The sequence below is a fragment of the Pituophis catenifer genome, unplaced genomic scaffold (assembly GCF_029215685.1).
Source record: "Pituophis catenifer annectens isolate HBS135680 unplaced genomic scaffold, rPitCat1.0.hap2 SCAF_2, whole genome shotgun sequence".
NCBI lineage: Eukaryota > Metazoa > Chordata > Lepidosauria > Squamata > Colubridae > Pituophis > Pituophis catenifer.
This window is the reverse complement of record NW_027256882.1, coordinates 54772743-54792706: the sequence shown is the minus strand read 5'-3', so window position 1 is coordinate 54792706 and position 19964 is coordinate 54772743. Positions and strand designations below refer to the sequence as shown.

The 19964-nt window shown below is 39.9% G+C and overlaps 1 protein-coding gene across 1 annotated transcript; it reads right to left on the bottom strand.

Moving 5' to 3' along the window:
* Positions 1–444: 444 nt before the first annotated feature.
* Positions 445–16711, bottom strand: ARL6IP5 (ARF like GTPase 6 interacting protein 5). The gene is made up of 3 exons (XM_070933551.1): positions 16523–16711; positions 3415–3632; positions 445–1623 (listed from the first exon to the last, which is right to left on the bottom strand). Exons 1-3 carry the CDS (start codon positions 16696–16698, stop codon positions 1451–1453), a joined length of 567 nt encoding a protein of 188 aa, XP_070789652.1. The 5' UTR covers positions 16699–16711; the 3' UTR covers positions 445–1450.
* Between the last annotated feature and the right edge of the window lie 3253 nt (positions 16712–19964).

Sequence of the window (19964 nt, the reverse complement as noted above, 5' to 3'; positions counted from 1 at the left end):
TTAAAATGACAAAGCTGAAAACTAAACTAAACCAATGCATTGGAAGAACCAATGCATTGTAATACAACAAGCAAATCAAATGTAGGTCACTGGACCTACATTTTTTTATGCTGGAAAACACACACATATTCTCCAACAAATAATTTGTTGCATTTTACAAGTAACTTTCCCAAAAAATGTTACTATTTTAGTTCCAGTTCCAGAAGGAAGAGCTAGGGATAGGGAGTTACAGAGCTAACATTAGTTACCGTATTTTTCAGAGTATAAGATGCACCTTCCCCCCCCCTAAAAGGTACGTCTTATACTCCGGTGCGTCTTATACTCTGAAAAATACGGTAATATCAGTCTCACAAAGAAAGAATTGGATGAGTTTCTTTTCTAACTTGCTATTTGCAGCATAAATAATGTTGCATGTAAGTGGAACAGAAAAAGGAAAGGAAGAAGTTTGTGGTATTTTAAATATTATTTATTTTTCTTGCACAAAATTTAAATCAAGTGTCAGTATGAGATATTAACAAACAATAAGATTTGGTTTTCCAGTCATACACTCAAGGAGATTCATAATTCTATGTAATGGCAGATCTCAAGCCTGACAATTACTAAATATTATTACTAAAGCATGTATAATACCTGTGCGTGGGCATGCACAGAAAGTCATGTTCCTCCTGTTACAAAATCTGCCCCTAACAGTACAATTCTTCATATGCATACAGAAAGAACAAAGAAGGAATGTTATTGGCTAGGTGTTATCTGTGCAAGCTTGCAACTCATGCAGGGGGAGGTGGGGAAGGATTCAGCTGCTAGATGGGAGACGGATTCAAATATCCCACAACAAAATGGGCATATCATACTTCTAATTGCAGGTCTCTATTTCTCCATAGGGAAACCACGTCCCTCTCAAAAGGATGTACATAAATTAAGATTTATTTTTGCACTCAAAAACAGTCGTTTGGATATGTGCAGTAGCACACAGTCATGTTGCTTGAAGGTCAAAAGAATACTGTGCATTTAGAATGGCCACAAAATAGGCAGTTTGGAAAATACTTAACATAGAGATAAAAGAGTCTGAAAGAAGTTAAGTCTACCTTTCTACACTAGTGAGTGCCATAAATCAGGGGTCTCCAACCTTGGCAACTTTAAGTCTGGCGGACTTCAACTCCCAGAATTCCCAAAGCTGACTGGGGAATTCTGCGAGTTGAAGTCCACCAGGCTTAAAGTTGCCAAGGTTGGAGACCCCTGCTGTAAATTACCCAATGCATTTGTACCTCAGACACTTTTGACAGGTTATAAACGGGATACTACCACCCTGTGCAGAGGAAACTTGGACCACTTGGGGTGTTTTATTTTGCCATACTTCAACTCTTGCAGTCTGCATTGACTTCCCGCTCACAGACTGAGAAATGATGTTGGACAAAATGAACAAATTCCCCAATATAAACTGCCTGTTTAATTAATCCTTTGCTTTAGCCAGGTAATCGGCTAGTTTGGAAATGGTCTCCTCCTGTTGTTCGAGAAGATCCAGGATAATTCCCATGGGAGTCTTCTTTAAACCAATGCTTTCTATCTTGTTCTCCATCTTGTTCTTTATATTTCGAAGCCTCAAGGATGCATGAAGAAACATCACTAGGGAAAGGAAAACAAGAGTAAACCACAGGTATTCTTTACTTAGATAACTGGCGAAAAAGACTTGACACTGTTACAGTGGCAACCAACATAACTGCTCAATTGACATACTGTGTTAAAGCAATAGTCAGTTTTTTTTAAAAAAAAATCATAATTGGTCAACTAAACCACAATAGTCTAAGCTATTAATCTTGATTGATAAGCTATAAGATGCATTCATATATCAAGTAAAAAAAAACAAATACCATGAGCCGCATTTTGTGTATGATCTGTGAACCCAGTCAATTTTTTTTATTGAATTTCAGAATTGTCATAAAGGTAAAGGTTTCCCTCGCACATATGTGCTAGTTGTTTTCGACTCTAAGGGCAGTGCTCATCTCTGTTTCAAAGCCGAAGAGCCAGCACTGTCCGAAGACATCTCCGTGGTCATGTGGCTGGCATGACTAAATGCCAAAGGCGCATAGAACGCTGTTACCTTCCCACCAAAGGTGGTCCCTATTTTTCTCCTTGCATTTTTTACATGCTTTCGAACTGCAGAAGCTGGGACAAGTAACGGGACCTCACCCTGTTACACGGCACTAGGGATTTGAACCACTGAACTGCCGACTTTTCAATCAACAATCTCACGGTTAGCCACTGAGCCACCGTGTTCTTAGCATGCTATATGACAGAATTGTCATATAGCATGCTAAATCCTAAAGTGTTTGGTTTGGTTTGGCATTCTTAACGGATTGTATGAACCCAGCGACTGAAACTTGTGAACTGAAGTTTATGGTTTAGTGCGGTGTTTTTCAGCCTTGATGACTTGAAGACATTGGACTTCAAAACTCCTGAACTTGGAGTTGAAGTCCACACATCTTCAAACTGCCACGGCTGAAAAACACTGGCTCAGTACATTGAGTGAACCAAACGAACTGTGGTTTATTGCATATTAACGGTTTCAATATCATAGCTTAACATGATATGTCAACCACATCATTCAATGTACTCATATAAGGAATAATTACATGCTTGTGAGAGACTTTTTATCCTGGGTTAACAGTAACAGAATAGCTTCTTGTTCAAGTTGAAATTATGAATTATAAGTAAATCCTTTCTAAGACTCCTATTAGCAACAGTTTTGGCTAACCTAGCCACTGAGAAAAACAAAATCCACTTGGGAACAAAATCTTATCATGCGTACGCAAAACGTAACATTTATATTTTTCAGATCCTTGATTCTGAATGAAGAGATTATTGATTTTTTGTTCCGCTGGTGATGGGAGTTCTGCAATCTAGCCTAGTCTAATTAATGTAATATTAGTTCATCTAAATCAGGGGTCCCCAAACTTGGCAGCTTTAAGACTTGTGGACTTCAACTCCCAGAATTCTCCAGTCAGCTATGCTGGCTGGAGAATTCTGGGAGTTGAAGTCCACAAGTCTTAAAAGCTGCCAAGTTTGAAGACCTCTGATCTAAATGAACAGCCAGCCAGGTATTTATGTATTTATTAATCCAATTCATACAGCCACCAATCTAGCCCCAAAACTCTTGGGGGCAAACAAAAGAAAATCCTGCTAAACGTGGCTGGAGGCTTCACCGTTAAAACTGTTACCCTGCCATCTGGACTGTAAATAAAAACCCCTGCACCTGAATATCACCAGTAAAATCATCTATTGATGTCTCTGTCTATTTGCAGTTAATGAGAAATGTTTCTTGACACCTAACGTTTTACGGAGAGAAATGAAAGCAGCTGCAGAAGGAACTGACATTCAGTTTTATGCTTGGCTATGGACAATATAAGAAAAACTCACAGAACAAAGGAAACGTGATTCCAAACAGAAACACCATGACGCCTCCGAAAAAGGATATCAGGATGTAGCTCAGTAACATAATTGCTATGACAAAGGCAGCAGGGTAGTGCTTCTTAAACTTGCAAATGAAGTCTTTTTTGTGGGATGCAAACACGAATGCTGTGAAGACCAGGATCACCACAAGGATGCCAAGCAGCATATTCAGGGGATTCAGAAACCTGCAAAGATATGGACAATGGTGAACAGGGCAGAACAAGTGAGAATGGCACAACAGGACAAGCCAGCTTCTTCATACCCAAGTAGAAACATTGAGCCTCTTGGCTTCAGACTCTCTGTCTCTGAGCTGTATGACCGCCTGTGAGTTTAGTTTCCACCCATTGCTTCTTGTCCTGCCCTCAGGTGCTTTGGAGAATAGCTTGACTCCCTCTTCTTTGTGGCAGCCCCTGAGATATCAGAACAATGGTATCATGTCTCCCCTAGTCCTTCTTTTCATTAAACTAGACATACCCAGTTCCTGCAACTGTTCTTCATATGTTTTAGTCTCTAGTCCCCTAATCATCTTTGTTGCTCTTCTCTGCACTCTTTCTAGAGTCTCCACATCTTTTTTACATCGTGGCGACCAAAACTGGATGCAGTATTCCAAGTGTGGTCTTCCCATGGCTTTATAAAGTGGCATTAACACTTCATGTGATCTTGATTCTATCCCTCTGTTAATGCAACCTAATCCTTCTGTTAATGCAGATTGTTGAAAGCTGCCCAAAGTCACTGGGAATCAGATGGAATACACGTTTGAAAAATATTTATAATTAAATCGAACAGCAGAATACAAACACACCGCATTACAATTCAAATAAATAAGATGGTTTCAAAGTTATTTGCATCCTAAAAACCTAACATAGCTCAGGAAGTAACTACTGGTATTTAAACTCCAAATGGCAGAGAAGTATAGTTAGTGAATGATTAACAATGAAAAATATATACACCAAGACTCTTGAACTGTTGTCTTCATTTATACAATGCTCTCTCTCTCTCTGTGTGGGTGTGTATCTAATTCAAGTATTTATTCAATTTTCTCTAAAACATCCTTCAGAAATGCCAAATGACAAGTCACATCATCCCTAGACAGTATGGCAGACATTTAATTGGGGAAGGCTGCATTAGATCCACAAATGTCATCTTCCTTATCTGCATCAAAGGAAACTTAGTTTGACCACTGATCGTAGGTAAATTATTGGAAAAATTTTGGAAAATAATATCATCATCTATCTTTGTTTAGTCAAAGAAGGATAATAAACCAAAGGCAACTCTTACGAGACAACACGGAAGAACAGACCACTGGACTTTTGACTATGGTCATGGTGAAACATCTGTAATAATGTTGTACAATGAAGTATATTTGGGTTGCCAGCTATGTTCTGGGCAAAGAAATATGTCCTGTTCTAAACTGCCCAGTTTGTGAATGAATCATTCTTGATGTCCTGTCCAAAGCTAATTCTGGAACACTGCCTGCTATGACACGTCCACTAGTGTCCACTCTCATAAACAACCAATAGGGTTCAGTTCGTTTAAGATTGTCAAAATATTGGATGCCACAGATACAGCTGGAATTAGCAAGTGTCAATCACTTTTCCTTCACAACAGTTGTTGATCACCTGTTGTTGTCACTCATTTGAAATCCAGAGCGTCGTACTACAAGCAGTCTCTGTTCAATGTCTGAGTCACTTCTGGTCAGCTATATTTAGAGAAGGGAAAAAAAACCTTTCTGGAAATTCTGCCTGGAAAAACTGAACAGTTAACTCCAGGCAGAAATCACTGCTGTATATTTATTTCATAGGGAATGTTGCTCTAAAAATGTAAGCTTTGTATACTGCATTTAGTACAAAAAAAAAAAAATTATCGCAAACAACTTAGTTTAAAAGTTAGCTCTGAAATATTAGGCCAAGACTCGGTAGGGGATTAGTTGAACAACATGCAAAGCTATCTTTCTAATGTTGTCCAGAGCCTAATCTACGTGTACATATTTAATCTACACCTAGGGCAGGAGTGTCAAAATCAAGGCCTGGGGGCCAGATCTGGCCCACAGGGTCGCCCTGGAAACAGTAAAGTACTGGCCCGTGGTGCCTCTGCTAGCGAAAACAGAGCTTGCGAGGGCTGCACGCAGCTCTCCTGAGCTCCATTTTGACTGGCAGAGGGTTGCAGGAGGCTGTCGCAGCTGAAAATGGAGCTCGGGAGCCTGTTTTCACTGGCAGAGTGCTCGGGCCACCACAGGCGCCCCCGACATGAGTGACATTGAGCTGGCCAGGCCCACCCTGGCCACACCCACCCTGGCCCCCCAGGTCAAACACAACACTGATGCGGCCCTCCATGAAATCGAGTTTGACACCCCTGACCTAAGGGATGCGGTGGCACAGCAGCTTAATGGTCTGCACTCCAGCCGTTCGAGACCGGCTCTGCAAGATGAGCCAAGCTCCCACTGCATGCTCCCTGGCTCCTGCCCACCCCAGCAATTCAAAAGCATGTGATACTGCAAGTAGATAAATGGGTACCACTTCAGTGGGAAAAACCTAGCTGTGTTTGTGTGCGCAGAGTGCAGAAACCAGCACTTGACCTGGCTGGACATGAGCCATCATGACACAAGTCACGATGAAGAAGCGAGAAGAGACCGGTGGGGGAACCTGGAAGAGTCAGCAACCTGAATGCCACTAGTTTGCTGGTGTAAGCTAGTTCTCCCCCTGTGGTACACCAAGGATAGGCACGGAAGTGCCGAATGAACTAGCAATTTAGGTTGTCAAGACTGAATTATGTCCAGCATGTGTAGATTTCCCTGACATTGTATGCCATATGCTAAATAAATACCTACACCTAGAAGCATTGATTGATGAGCTGCTATTAGTTTGGCGAGTCACAAACTAATGCAGTACAAATATCACATTTCTAGCAGGATGCAGAGCAAGGAATTTAACTCAACTGATACGAAATTACATTGTTTTTTGGCTTCCACATTACACCTGAGCTACCACATTTTGGAGACAGTAATTTTTGACCTTGCTACATGCCAGAGAGGCAAAGAGGAGGCCCACTCTCTCAGATTAATCAACTTCAGAGGATTGTTTAATGGAACCATTGACCGAGCCCTGACCAATCATTTTACAGCTGCTAGAAACTCTGGTCTGACACATGAAGGTGGTTGTATATTAACACTCACATTTGTCACAAAGAACATCGTACTGAATCCCCTGTCACGCATGGTCAGGTCACTTCTGGTCTAAGCAAAATTAACTGCTATTTAGGAAACCCCCCCCCCCAAATGGGGCAGCACCCATGAGGCACCTGATGGATCCGAAGCACCTTCAGATGTTGCTTAGGATGTTTTTCAATATTTTGACAGGTTGCCGATTGTCTTTCAACGTGACAGTCTCAGGGTGTACGTTACTTTCCTGCAAATCCTCGGAGGTGAAGCATCAGAAACATTGCCTGGAGCACCAGAAGAGAAAGACCAGGTGTGGATCTGACTGATCCCTGATATGAACTCAAGTAAATAAGTATAAGGCAGGGAAAGCTTTCACTTTTAATGCTTTTTTTTTTTAATATTCTCATTATTTCGTGACATTGTAAACTGCCTAGAGTTGCTCGACAGTGTGATTGGCATGTAAATCAAATAAATAAAATAAAAGCACCATGATTTCTTCTCTCTGGCTGCTTTATTTAAAATAATGTATTCTTCTTAGGCAAGGATGATTTCCTGCCTAGAAAGATTCAGCACATTTTAAAGCAGTAATCATAATGACAGCTGGCAACCTTACTAGATTTGGCAGAAAGAGATCAGGAAAGGTTTACTAGGTTGCCATATGTTTCCCTGCAGTGAGTCAACATTAAACGTTCTAGTTTTTCGAGACAGTGAATGGAAATAGAAACCACAATAAGATGGAATAGTATACATGGGCAATTCAAACTGATATTTACGTCTCTTGAATTGAATGTGTTATTGATTCCAACATTACAGTTAGCGATGTCATCTGAATAAAACAACATAACCAAGATTAGGTTTTTAAAAACTTTGTAACAACAAATACCCTCTTAATGGTAAGCGATTAACATGTCCCAAGATTAGCCATTCAGAATATTTAACTGCATAAATGTTTGTAGGTTGATCTAGTGTGTGACCATATGGAATCTTATTTTTAAAATAGTTCGAAGTAAACAATTCCAGGAGTTGTTCTCAGAACTATCCACACTGAAATTTATTTCATCATTTTATTTTCCCTATCTATTATGGCTATGCGGTCTTTTGAATTCTATTCTGAGAAGGTGGTTTGGAGCATGTATGAGTGTGAAATTGTTTTTAAAACAGCTGCAACTTGTTTCAAGACTGCATGACTGCCCTCTCTTCTCCAATTCATAGAAAAGGCATGGACCTTTCTATGTACAATCTAAAATGTTCTACCTTAATAAATGTAATTTATATGGTATACAGTGGTACCTTGGTACTCAACTGCTTTGAAGCTCATCGAATTTGGTACTCAACACATTCTGACGCATTGTCCTGGTACTCATTGTTCGTTTGGTACTCAACGCACAAGCTACAATTTGTCAGTATCAGCTGTCTTGTGACTTACTACATTATTATGAGGACTACACTACATTATTATGAGGAAAATTTGTTTGGTTCTCATAATTTTTGAGCCTCCCAGAGCCAATTAAGGATGTGTACCAAGGTCATAGAAACAACTCAGATTTTCAAGGATCCTATAGAGCTAGTTTAAAATCTTTAAAAATAGTGTTTAAATCAGTTTTTCCCCAATCAGATCCTTCTAGATGTGCCAGACAATAACTTCCAATTCTCACTATCCCAAACCAGCACAACCGCAGAAGTGAGATATGTAGGTTTAATGCCTGTAATTCCCAATCATCCCAATATGACTCAATGATTCAAAATTGCTATTAGTCATTTTACTAACAGACTAGACTTTTCCTTTGAGTGGTCTGCTTCTGGTGCTCAAGGAATGCAGAAAATGAATAGCTGAGTTGGCAGCATATATTACAATTTGGATGTACATTTCATTGTAATCAAAGATTTGAATCTTTGCAATTTAGAAATTATAATTTTTATTAAGAAGTTATTAAGAAGGCCAATAAGGGTTATGAACCATTTCTAACTCTTAAATATAAATGATATTTTAAAAATTGGGATACAAATGTGTTTTATTCTGTTGCGGGAAGCTAAACCCCCCCCCCTTGAAGAATGAAATATTTTGAGGAATATTAAAAAGGCAGAATATTATATTTCACTAAAGGGAGAAATGGAGACATATGCTCTTGGAGACAGAAAGCAGCCCCCACCTTTCTTAATAGCCTCAGCAGATGTCAGCACTTAAGGGATAAGGAGCTTATTGAAAGAAGCCAAGTATCTAGGTAGCTCTATTCATAGGCAAAGCAAATACTGCAGGCAGAAATCCATTCAAGACAGGATATTTTGAAATTCCCTGCAAGGTCTGAACAAAGATAGGATTAGGCACAATAGGAATTGCCCCACGCCCCTTCATTACATCACCCTCAGAGACTTCAACCAATCTTACCTGAGACAAACATCTAGGATTTGTACTTTGCCTATAGAGCCAGTTATGACCCCTACATAACCCCTATTGGCCCCATGGGAGTCTGACAACAGCCAATAGAATACATGTTCTTGAACAGGAACAGGAAGTTCAAGTGCACAGCCCAAAGAAGGTATAAAAACCTCTCACTCATAACTCCATTTTGTCAGCTGTACCATAAATGGACTCTTTTTCCAATCAGCCGCCAGCCTCCATTTTGTCTCCAATGCCTTTCTCCCAGCTTGGAACTGAACCAGATGGATATTTCTTCCTACACTCTCTTCTGGATAAATCAGCTTTACTAAATAGTATTATTTAAAAATTTATTCACATTGTCCCAAACTATATGACATTGTATCTCCACATATCCAAAACAGAGACAATAAACAAAGTATATTTACTACTCTTCAGTCACAAATTTTATTCCTGAATCCAAAATATATGAGTTGGAGTTCAGATTCATGGTTGATTTGATGTAGAAGTGGCACCATCTATATATGCAGATCATAATCCAATATTGTAAAACTGAACATGGAAATCTCCAGATTGAACAAATGTAATAAAAACCATTTATTAAGTTTTCGAGACAACATTAAAGATATGTGTCAACATAAATTGAAAAGTCAACAGGAATTTAATTTCTGAAACTTCTAAATCACAATATGGGAGGCTAATAAAGCATTTATGAGAAGGTTATTTATCTTTCTTGCATCAAATGAAAAGCGGTTTAAAAACAGAAAGTACCTTACCAAATGATGTGAAACAATTAGAAACAAGACATAAGCTAACTTACATTGCACATAGCAAAAAATGGATGAATATTTGAATGGCATATTACTTTTAAAATTTACTGAACAACAAACTAGGGGAAAAAAAGTAAATTGGAATCATTTTCATGGGCTCTACCAAATCAACTAAAGTGGTGACTGCATCCCAAGATCAGAAGACACTTGGAAGAACTGCAATGTCTGTCATGAACAATGTCTGGAAGAGTAAAGACATCAGCCTCACAACCAAACTCAGATTAGTTAACACAATAATTTTTCCAATTGCTACTTGTGCTGTGAAACCTGGGCCTGAAAAATGTAGATAGGAGAAGGGTAGATGCCTTTGAACTGTGGTGCTCTGGAGGTGACTATTATGCATCCCATGGACTGCAAAAACCACAAAAACAAAGAAGTTCTAGACCGAACCTCACCAAAAATATCACTTGAAGCCAAGGTCACCAAACAGAGACTGTCATACTTTGGTCATGTCATGAAAGCTGACTCATTTGAAGAGTCAATCTTGCTGGGAATGATCAGCAGAAAAAAGAGAAAGGGGCCATCCTAGTACCTCCTGGCTGGACACTATAAAACAGGAATGTCAAACTCAAGGCCCACGAGCCAGATGGGTGTTTAGATCTGGCCCATGGGGCCACCCTGGAAACAGTGAAGGACCAGCCCGCAGTGCCTCTGCCAGCGAAAATGGAGCTCGGGAGAGGGTTGCAGGAGGCCCTCCCGAGCTCCCTTTTCGGCTGCGATGTCCTCCTGCAGCCCTCTGCCAGCGAAAACGGAGCTCGGGAGGGCCATGCGCGGGCTGCAGGACGTCGAGCTGGCCACGCCCATCCCAGGCCCCCGAGGTCAAACACAACCCTGATGTGGCCCTCAATGAAATCGAGTTTGACACCCCTGCTATAAAAGATGACATCGAGATGACCGTGGCAGATCTGAGAGAAGACAGAGGGGCATGGAGAGTGCTGGTCCATGGAGTGGCCGAGGGTTGGACACGACGGAATGGCTGACGACAACAACAATGATAAATCTCATTAAATAAATTACCAAATAAATGAATAAATATTGCAAACCCTGGACTGGCAGGAAACTTTCTTCCCCGAACTTAAATTGCTAGCGCATTCCGAAACTGAGAAAAGAAGCAGTGTAGCACCTATCAAACCTATCCCTGTATGCTTCCTACAATTATCTGGTCTTGCAAGAGCAACAGTTGAATCAGGGAGTCTGTATGCATTGTTACTTTTAAAGAATGTTAAGCCATTGCAAAATAGCTTCTTCTCCAACGGCAGACATTCAGTATTGATACCATCTTATTGAAGGTAAGTAATCCATCAGGCCTGATATCATCTGAAGTTCTCCAAGCTATAGTCATTATATACCATAGATGATATCAGAAGCAAGGTTACTCATATGATCCCCCCATAAATATAGTTCTTGTCAAGAGAGATTTACTGAGTATTATCAGCCAGCACAAATTTCTTTGTAGATATAGAGTACCGTGGTAGTACTCTGGTAATCTGAGGTTGATGTTATGCAGACAATGTTCAAACCGGAGACTTGAGAAGAACGTTAGTTCTCCTTACTGAGGAACAGGTTTGTTTATTTATTTGTTATATATAGTGACGGCAGGAAGAGCCAGGAGAGGAAAGTATCCAGTATCAATAATCAACTGATGGATGCTCTGTGCTCCTGCTCAGAAATAAAAGGTGTCCCTGGGTGGAAAATGTTGCATCAAAAGTCAGCTGGTGGCACCACAAAACCAGCAACAAATATGCTAAAGCAGTGGTGAAATGTAAAATTTGTTACTACCGGTTCTGTGGGCGCGGCTTCTTGGTGGTGGTGGTGGGTAATGTGACTGGGTGCGCGTGGCCTTTTTTTTTTTACTTTTAAAAGCATTTTTTCTACAACCTTAAGAGGCTGCAGAAAAAAAATGCTTTTAGAAGCCTCTGACGATCCCAGCTGAGCTGTGTGATTATCAGAGGCTTTTTCTTTTTACTTTTAAAAGCATTTTTTTGGCCGAAGAGGTTGTAGAACAAATGCTTTTAAAAGTAAAAAAAAAAAAGCCTCTGAGCGCGGCTCAGCTGGGAACGGGGGGGGGGGTGGGGGCTTGCAGGGATTTTTGCTACCGGTTCTCCAAACCACCCGCCGCCATCGCTACCGGATCGGGCAATCCGGTCCGAACTGGGAGCATTTCACCCATGCTAAAGGTTCCTCTGAATAAACAAGCAAACGAACGAGCTGATACTGGATTAACTTCTAACATCTGTTGTACAGGAAATAGAAAACATTCTCCAATACATTTTATTTTGACACTCCAACCTACATATAGCAGCAAGCAGAATGCTGGTTATATGAACCACAAGAAAGCAATGCAGGCACCTCCACTAGCTTCCTGCTCACCCACAGCGGAAGTTTCAAGCTACAAACTTAAATTTAGTATCGTTTTTGTGGCTCAGAATGCCTCTAGCTTCCTGATAGACCCCATATTTATATTTAGAAAATAAAAATGATAAACCCAGCCCAGTATTTTGGCTGTACAAACCCCCATAATACTATAAGTATCAATAACTGCTGGAAGGGTTCCTACGAATATAGTTATCTGCATGATCTTAAGAATCCAAAACCACTCCAAGGAAGCCCTGCAGAAGAGGAAAGTCTTCAAATGAAAGGATAAATGAATGGGGGGGTAGACTAACCCCAGAGGGGGCTGCCAATGTCAATGTCATTTTCTGGGTTTCCAACCCCTTTGATTTCTCTATGGGTAAGAACTCATAGCATCCTCTTCAGATCAAATTCTATTTGGAGAAGACCATCCTGAATGTAGCAAGGTGCCAAGTTTCAAGCGGTGACCTGTAAAATTATCGGTGGTTTAGAAACATCATGCATAAAAAATTGACTTCTCATATAGTCTCTTGCCCATCAACGGAAATATTCAAAGGCCCGCTTTGTTTCTGTGAGCGGTCATAAATGTTGAGGGCAGATAGTTGTGATATAATCATTTCAAAGAAACAAACCAACATTATCTCTCCCAGGGGGAGAGCCTTCTCTGTGGGGGCACCTACCATCTGGAACGAGCTCCCCCCAGAGATACGGAGGATCCCGGACCTGCATACGTTTCGTCGTGCTCTCAAAACTTTTTTATTTCAGCAGGCAGGCCTGGCCTAACTCTCCTCTTTTAAATTTTTAATTCGTTTGATCTTATAAATTGGGTGTTTTAATCTGTGTTTCGGCCAAAATATTTAATAATTTTAAGGGACTTTTAATATTTGTATTATCTGTATTTTATCTTGGCTGTTCACCGCCCTGAGTCCTTCGGGAGTAGGGCGGTATAGAAATTTGATTAATAAATAAATAAATTATCTGAGGTGGGGGCATTATAAAGCAGTACTGTGGATCACATATGCTGTAGAGAATACCAATTCAATTTTAGAGAAGAAGATATTAGTCGCAATATTAGACTCCAGTCACTTTAAACAAACACCAATATAACCAGTGGTGGGTTGCTACCAGTTTGTCCCAGATTGGGCGAACCGGTAGCGGCAGTGGCGGGAAACTCTGCCCACCCGCCTGGACACTTCTGTGCAGAAGCTTCTGCGCATGAACGAACCAGTAGCAAACTACCCATGTTTCCCCGAAGATAAGACCCTGTCCTATATTTTTTTGAACCCCAAAATAAGCGCTTGGCCTTATTTTCGGAGAGGTGTTATTATTTTGGGGCATGTGGAGGAAACCAGAGGAAATGGTGGGGACCGGCTGCCCATGCATTTAAATATTTTCAGAGAGGGCTTATTTTAAGGGGGGCTTATTTTAGTGCATGTGCTCAAAAGCCCGATTGAATATTAGGGGATGTCTTATTTTAGGGGAAACAGGGTAAATTGATATCCACTTCTGAATATAACCATTAGTATATAACCATTACTAAAAGTAATGGCATTCTCATTTTCTGGTATACAGCCATTGTCCTCTATCCAAATGAAGGAACTTAGAACATATCTGATTAGCCAAAAAACAATTGGCCAAAAAACAGCATAGAGCATGAAGAAAATATTGGAGATGTTATGAATATGCTGCTTTTATACTATTATTTAAGGTTGAAAAACAAGTTTGAAATCAAAATCACGATCTACCACAATATCTATACTGTGTTTCCCCGAAAATAAGACCCTGTCTTATATTTTTTTGAACCCTGAAATAAGCACTTGGCCTTATTGCCATGCGCTCAATAGCCCAATTGGTCTTATTATCAGGGGATGTCTTATTTTGGGGAAAATAGGGTATAATATTTTACTGTTAACTTGCCAGGCCCAAGCCTGAAACAAGACAGCAAAATCCAATTGAATCCAATCCTTTAATTACACCTAATGGACAGAAACTTGCCAAACTAAAGCTATAATCTTCTAATCTACTAGATATACCAAGAGATTCTAGGGTGCTGCTACCTTAAACTCTTTCCCCTCCCTAATCCATCTTGGGACTGTGGAGTCTCTGAATTTGGGCAGATCTCTGGGAAAGCCCTGTGTTGCTAACCCCTTCCCCCCATTCCTGCAGGTGCACATTCCATTATATAACATATCTTTTAGTTATAGACTATTGTATGTTGATATACAATATTATGTCACATAGAATATATTTTATATATTAACATACAATATTTAAGCAGTATTTTTTTTTTAAATTTGATTTATATGCCGCCCTTCTCCAGAGACTCAGGGCGGCTTACAATGCGTTAAGCAATAGCCTTCATACTTTTGTATATTTATACAAAGTCAGCTTATTGCCCCCACAATCTGGGTCCTTATTTTACCTACCTTAGAAAGGATGGAAGGCTGAGTCAACCTTGAGCCTTGGAGAGATTCGAACCAGCAGTAATTGCAGGCAGCTGGTGTTAATCACAATGCTATCAGTCTGCTGAGCCACCAGGCCCTCCATTTGAAGTACAGATAGTCCTTGACTTATGACTATTTGTTTAGCAACAGTTCGAAATTACACCAGCACAGAAAATCTGACCATTTTTAATGTTTGTTTTTAACTTTTTATGTTTTAGCTTATATGTAACTGTAAGCCTTTCAGAGTTACCCTAAGGTAAGATGGGCAGCCAATAGATTTTATAAATAAATAAAAAATATTTTTCACACAACCGTTGCAGCATCCCCATGGTCACATGATCAAAATTTGGATTCTTGGCAAGTGGCCTGAATTTATGATGGTTGCAGTGTCCGGGGTCATGTGATCATCTTTTGCAACCACCTGACAAAATCAATGGGGAAGCCAGATTCACTTAACAAATTGCAGCAATTCACTTAACTGTAACAAGAAAAACCATAAAGGGCAAAATTCACTTAACTGTCTTGCTTTTGCACTCCATTGGTCGTAAGTCAAGGACTACCTATAAATGCATGTTCCACAAAGACAAAAATATTACTCAACAAATTTCATTGGTTATATTGAATATGTATTATCTGGCTCAGTGGTGGGTTGCCCCCGGTTCGGACTGGTTTGCAATCCCGTTGCAAACCAGTAGTAAAGGTAAGTAGAACCCACCTGTGATCTGGCTGCATTTTATTTATACAATGGTAGCACCAAATGCATTTTCATATTTCATAATTTTTTCAAGTCCAGAGGAAATTGTGTTCATGTTTAAGGAGAGTTATATCCCCTCAAAAGGTCATGTCGCCATAGTTATTAACTGAGAAATGCTTTTGAAATGCTGAATTATTTAAACAGTGACACATCATTTACTTTTTCAAGTAGCACTAATCAATAAGGCTACTGAAATACTAAACATACCCTAGACACAAAGTAGCACTGTGATGATTTCATCTTTAGTGCTCCCATGAGCACTGCAGAAACAAAACACTATTTTAAAGATACAGCTGCATTTAAAAAGAGAGACACCCATTTTAAACTAAAGAATTTTTTTTTTGATAATCCCTTTAAAGGCCACTTGATGGCCAAAATATATACTATTAGTCACATCCTAGGTCATCAATGGCCTCCAAAGAGAAACTTAATGTTTACTTGCTCCACCTCAAACCACACCTTAGAAAGCCTGCAAACCAAAAACCTTATGTGGCAACTCTTAAAATGGAATTTTAATTTTTTTTTTATTTTTTTTTGCTGGAGCTGCATCTCTTGCAGTTTATTACATAAAGCACAAATAGCTTCTTTTTTAAAAAAAATTATAAAAGGAAGGTTGAAAATGAAAACCGGACTGCCTTTACTGTATCTAAATATTTATCCTGAGATTACATCCAAGATTCTCAAACATGCCCAACTCTCTCTTGTTGAAACCATCTCATTCGCTGCTTTACCACCAAGCCTCGTTTAACTTTAGGAAATGCACGAGGGCAAACAGCTGCGCACACGTTATATTCCCTCCATCTTAAAAACGGGGAAGGTAGGCCTAATTCTGGGAGTTGTCACTGCAACGGGGCCGCGGTGCTCCAGGTGGGGGAAGATGGTTCGAGGCATTTTGGGAGCAGCTCTTCTAAACCGGAAGCCTTATTACTCCATAAGGGCTGCTTCCCACATCAGAATGGCAGCCTAAGCGCAATCCCATTGCAAGCGATGCCGTCCTTTTTTTTCCCCTCCCCACGGCGATCCTTCTGTAATGGGGGGCAGGGGGCAATATATATATATATATATATATATATATATATCTTCGCGTTGCCCTGCTTAGCTTTAGGGGACAAAGCTATTCCCGGGGTTCCACGCCACTCATCCTCCGAGGCGCGCGCTTACCCCACGATGGAAAACACCACGGCAGCCACCACGAGGTAATTGGTCTGGTAATAGAGCAGGTTGCTGACCACCCGGTTGTTCCATTTGGAGATGTCTTTGAAATCCGGCACGGCGAAGCGGTCGTGGCCCGGGATGAAATCGTCCCACGATCTCAGCGGCGCGACTTGCACGTCCATAGTGACTCTCCCATCCGGCTTTCTGCGGCAGGAGCGGCAGCAACAGCGCTACAAGAGGCGGCAGCGAGACGTCAGCAAAACCTGGTTAAGAGCGACGGGGCTGGCCAAGTTCATCAGGCTTGCATTTATGGTTGCTTTGCCTGCAAAATTAGCACACACAGAGAGAGAGAGAGATACGGAGAGTGAGTGAGTGAGTTAGTTAGTTAAAAACTTTGAATAAAACTTTATTACGGTCCTCGACCAGCAATAGACATAGAATAAATTAAAAATAATACTGACATTAATCATGAATAGTAACATCCCTGTTATGTAAATACATAATCTCAAATCGTTAGGGTCATTCCCTAATTTACATGAGTGGAGAGCCGATAAGTATGTGAGTAAATGTATTTTTCCAATAATTGTTATTGATATCTCCAAAAAATTGGCACCAGTTGACATCTATAATTCTGTAACCAGTTTTTTTCTTGTGGACATTGCAGCAATACTTAGCGATACTATAGTTAGTTAAAAAAAAAACCTCCACTCCTTCCTTCCTGATGTGGAGATTTTACTGTTAAAACAGAATAATTGAGTTGGCTTTAGTGTTTCAGGATGCGACCCCATCTAAGAATTTGAGTGAAGAGTAAGGTCAGACTTCAGTTCCATTAGATTGAATGATGATGACCTTGTTGGAAGCATGGAGGAGCAGACAGATGAAATTTATTGAAGAGCTGAAATGAACTTAAACATACTTTTTTTTTTTTAAAAAAAAAGGCCAAGGTGTATTTATGCTTGTGGGATAAACATAATTATAATATACAGGAAGTGTATTTCATACGTATCCACCATGTTATTTTCTGTTAGGGTAAACAAAAGTTATAATGTGTCAAAAAAAAGTGATATGTAATTAGCAAAAGTGATTGAAGTAAGATTTAGGAAAAAGAAAATCTAAACTAGTGGTTAAGGTCCTGGCCTCAGAATGAGGAGATGAGTTTTAATTCTACTTTAGGCATAAAAAACCAGCCTGGTGACTTGGAACATTGTTTCTCAGCCCAATGCACCTGTTGAGGGAAAATAGGAGGGAGGAGTATTAGGTACCTTTCCTCCCTTGAGTTATTTATAAATAATAAAGGCACGGCGAAGCCTTTATTTGTTTATACCAACAATGTGCCCTAGAGCTCTCCTTTACTCATTCATCCTTGCACATTGTCCTTCCTTCCTTTTCAAGGCAAAGATTTATACTCAGCAGGTGTAAGTTTATTCATATGTAAAGAATGCTTGGAGCTGTTGTACAATTTTTTCCCTTGGCCCACAGCTCAACTGGAATAATGTGTCATTTGTCCACCTCTGAGCCAATGAAAAGTTGGCCCTATTAATGACTTAACCACCCACCAGCTGGATGATAATGGTGGAGTAGATAAGGTCAATGTTAGCCTTATAATTTTTTTTAAAAAAGTTAGGCTGAAATCCACCTGGAAACTATTGAGACATTGTTCTTGACTGATCTTAACAGTATATAATATCTTCTTTGATCCAGTTTGTTCATGTTGTATCTTGACTAGCTTACAGGTACAGGTAGTCCTTGACTTACAACCATTCATTTAGTGACTTCATTTAGCAGCACTGTCACATGATCAAAATTTGCGCACTTGGCAACTGGCATGTATTTATGATGGCTGCAGTGTCAGGCCTTTTTGCACCCTTCTGACAATAGTCAATGAGGAAGCCAGATTCGCTTAACCATACTACTAAAGTTAGTAACAACTGCAGTGATTTACTTAACAAGTGTGGTAAGAAAGGAAAACGGAGCAAAACTCATTTAACAACTGTCTTGCTTAGCAATGGAAATTTGGCGCTCAATTGTGGTCATAAGTCGAGGACTACCTGTAGACTGTGGTATTCAACAGATCTTTCAAGTAAGAGAAAAAGGCATATAGCATAATTTTCTTGCCCTGAATACTGATTTCACAGTCCTTCTCAAGCCTTTAACAATCTAGTAAATGTTTTACTAGAAGTTTTGGAAAAGTGCAAAGTTGGAGAAACAATTATTCCTTTGAAATGTTTATGTCAGTTTTAAAGATGCAACTACAGAAACTACATATCAACCAACTGTTCCAAAGGGGCAGAATCTATAATCTATAAGAAAAATCAGTGAGGAAAATGGAATACAGTTTCTCCTGCAGATCTTAACAATTGGGTTGGTTTATAGGAGAAGGGTGAGTAATTACCTCAAGTAGCTAGATCCTAAGTTTTAAATTTTCTGAATCGGGTCTAAAAATTAATTGACCACCTATGAAGACTTTTGAGTATGGGAAGGGGCCTTATTGACTCTTCAACAGGATCTCTTCAATAACAAACACTGATTAGTTTCACTCCAGTAGCATACACCAATTAAAATTGCAACATTTTGCTCCAACAAACCCTCTTTCAAGGTAGCTTATCTCAGGACACAATGGCTAATGTAGTTGCAAGTAAAGAATGACTCAGCAGCAATTCCAACTAATGCACTGAATGTAAACATATAAAAACACCTCGTTACTAATCTGTGAAAATCCAAGGACCAATCTATGGAACTGATCTTTCAGGGTGAATTGTCAGGAAACAAATTCTTAGAGGAGCTGGGAACACATTAGTAAACTAGATTGGCCTCTAAAAAGGCAACCTTGAAGTGCCTGGGTTCTCAGTAAATCTTATCAAAATTTCTGTAGCAACATAATTTGTTTCTTTCTCACTTGGATGGTTCCTTCTTGAAGATAATGACAGTAGAAGGGTGGGGAAGTAACTTGAGGTTTGAATATTTATACTTTCATTACCATTCATTATACGGATGTATGATTATCACTTTCTGCTCCTTTCTGAAATTCTGAAGTACGAGTGCATTCTTTCGTCTGCAGGCCTTCCACTATTCTCTGGAGAGAATTCCTCCAGTGTGCACCATTAACAATAGATACTGCAGTGAGCCGTATTTGCTTTGGGTACCATGTTTTGAATCCGCAGAAAATAACCCTTCTAAAACAGACTGAACTAGGAGTAAAACTTTTTATTCAGTAATAAGCATCTCTGCCTAGACTGGATTTAATCTGTTGGCTGATTGTCAGCCAGCCCATTATAGATCACTCCTAGTAAGGTTAAAGGGTAGGAATCACTTCTTCTTTTTTTACAACTTTTTTTTTAAGAGTTGGAAGGGATCTTGTGGGTCATCTAGTCCAAACCCCCACCCCAAGTAGGAGATCCTACACCAGCGGTTCTCAACCTGGGGGTCGCGACCCCTTTGGGGGTCGAAC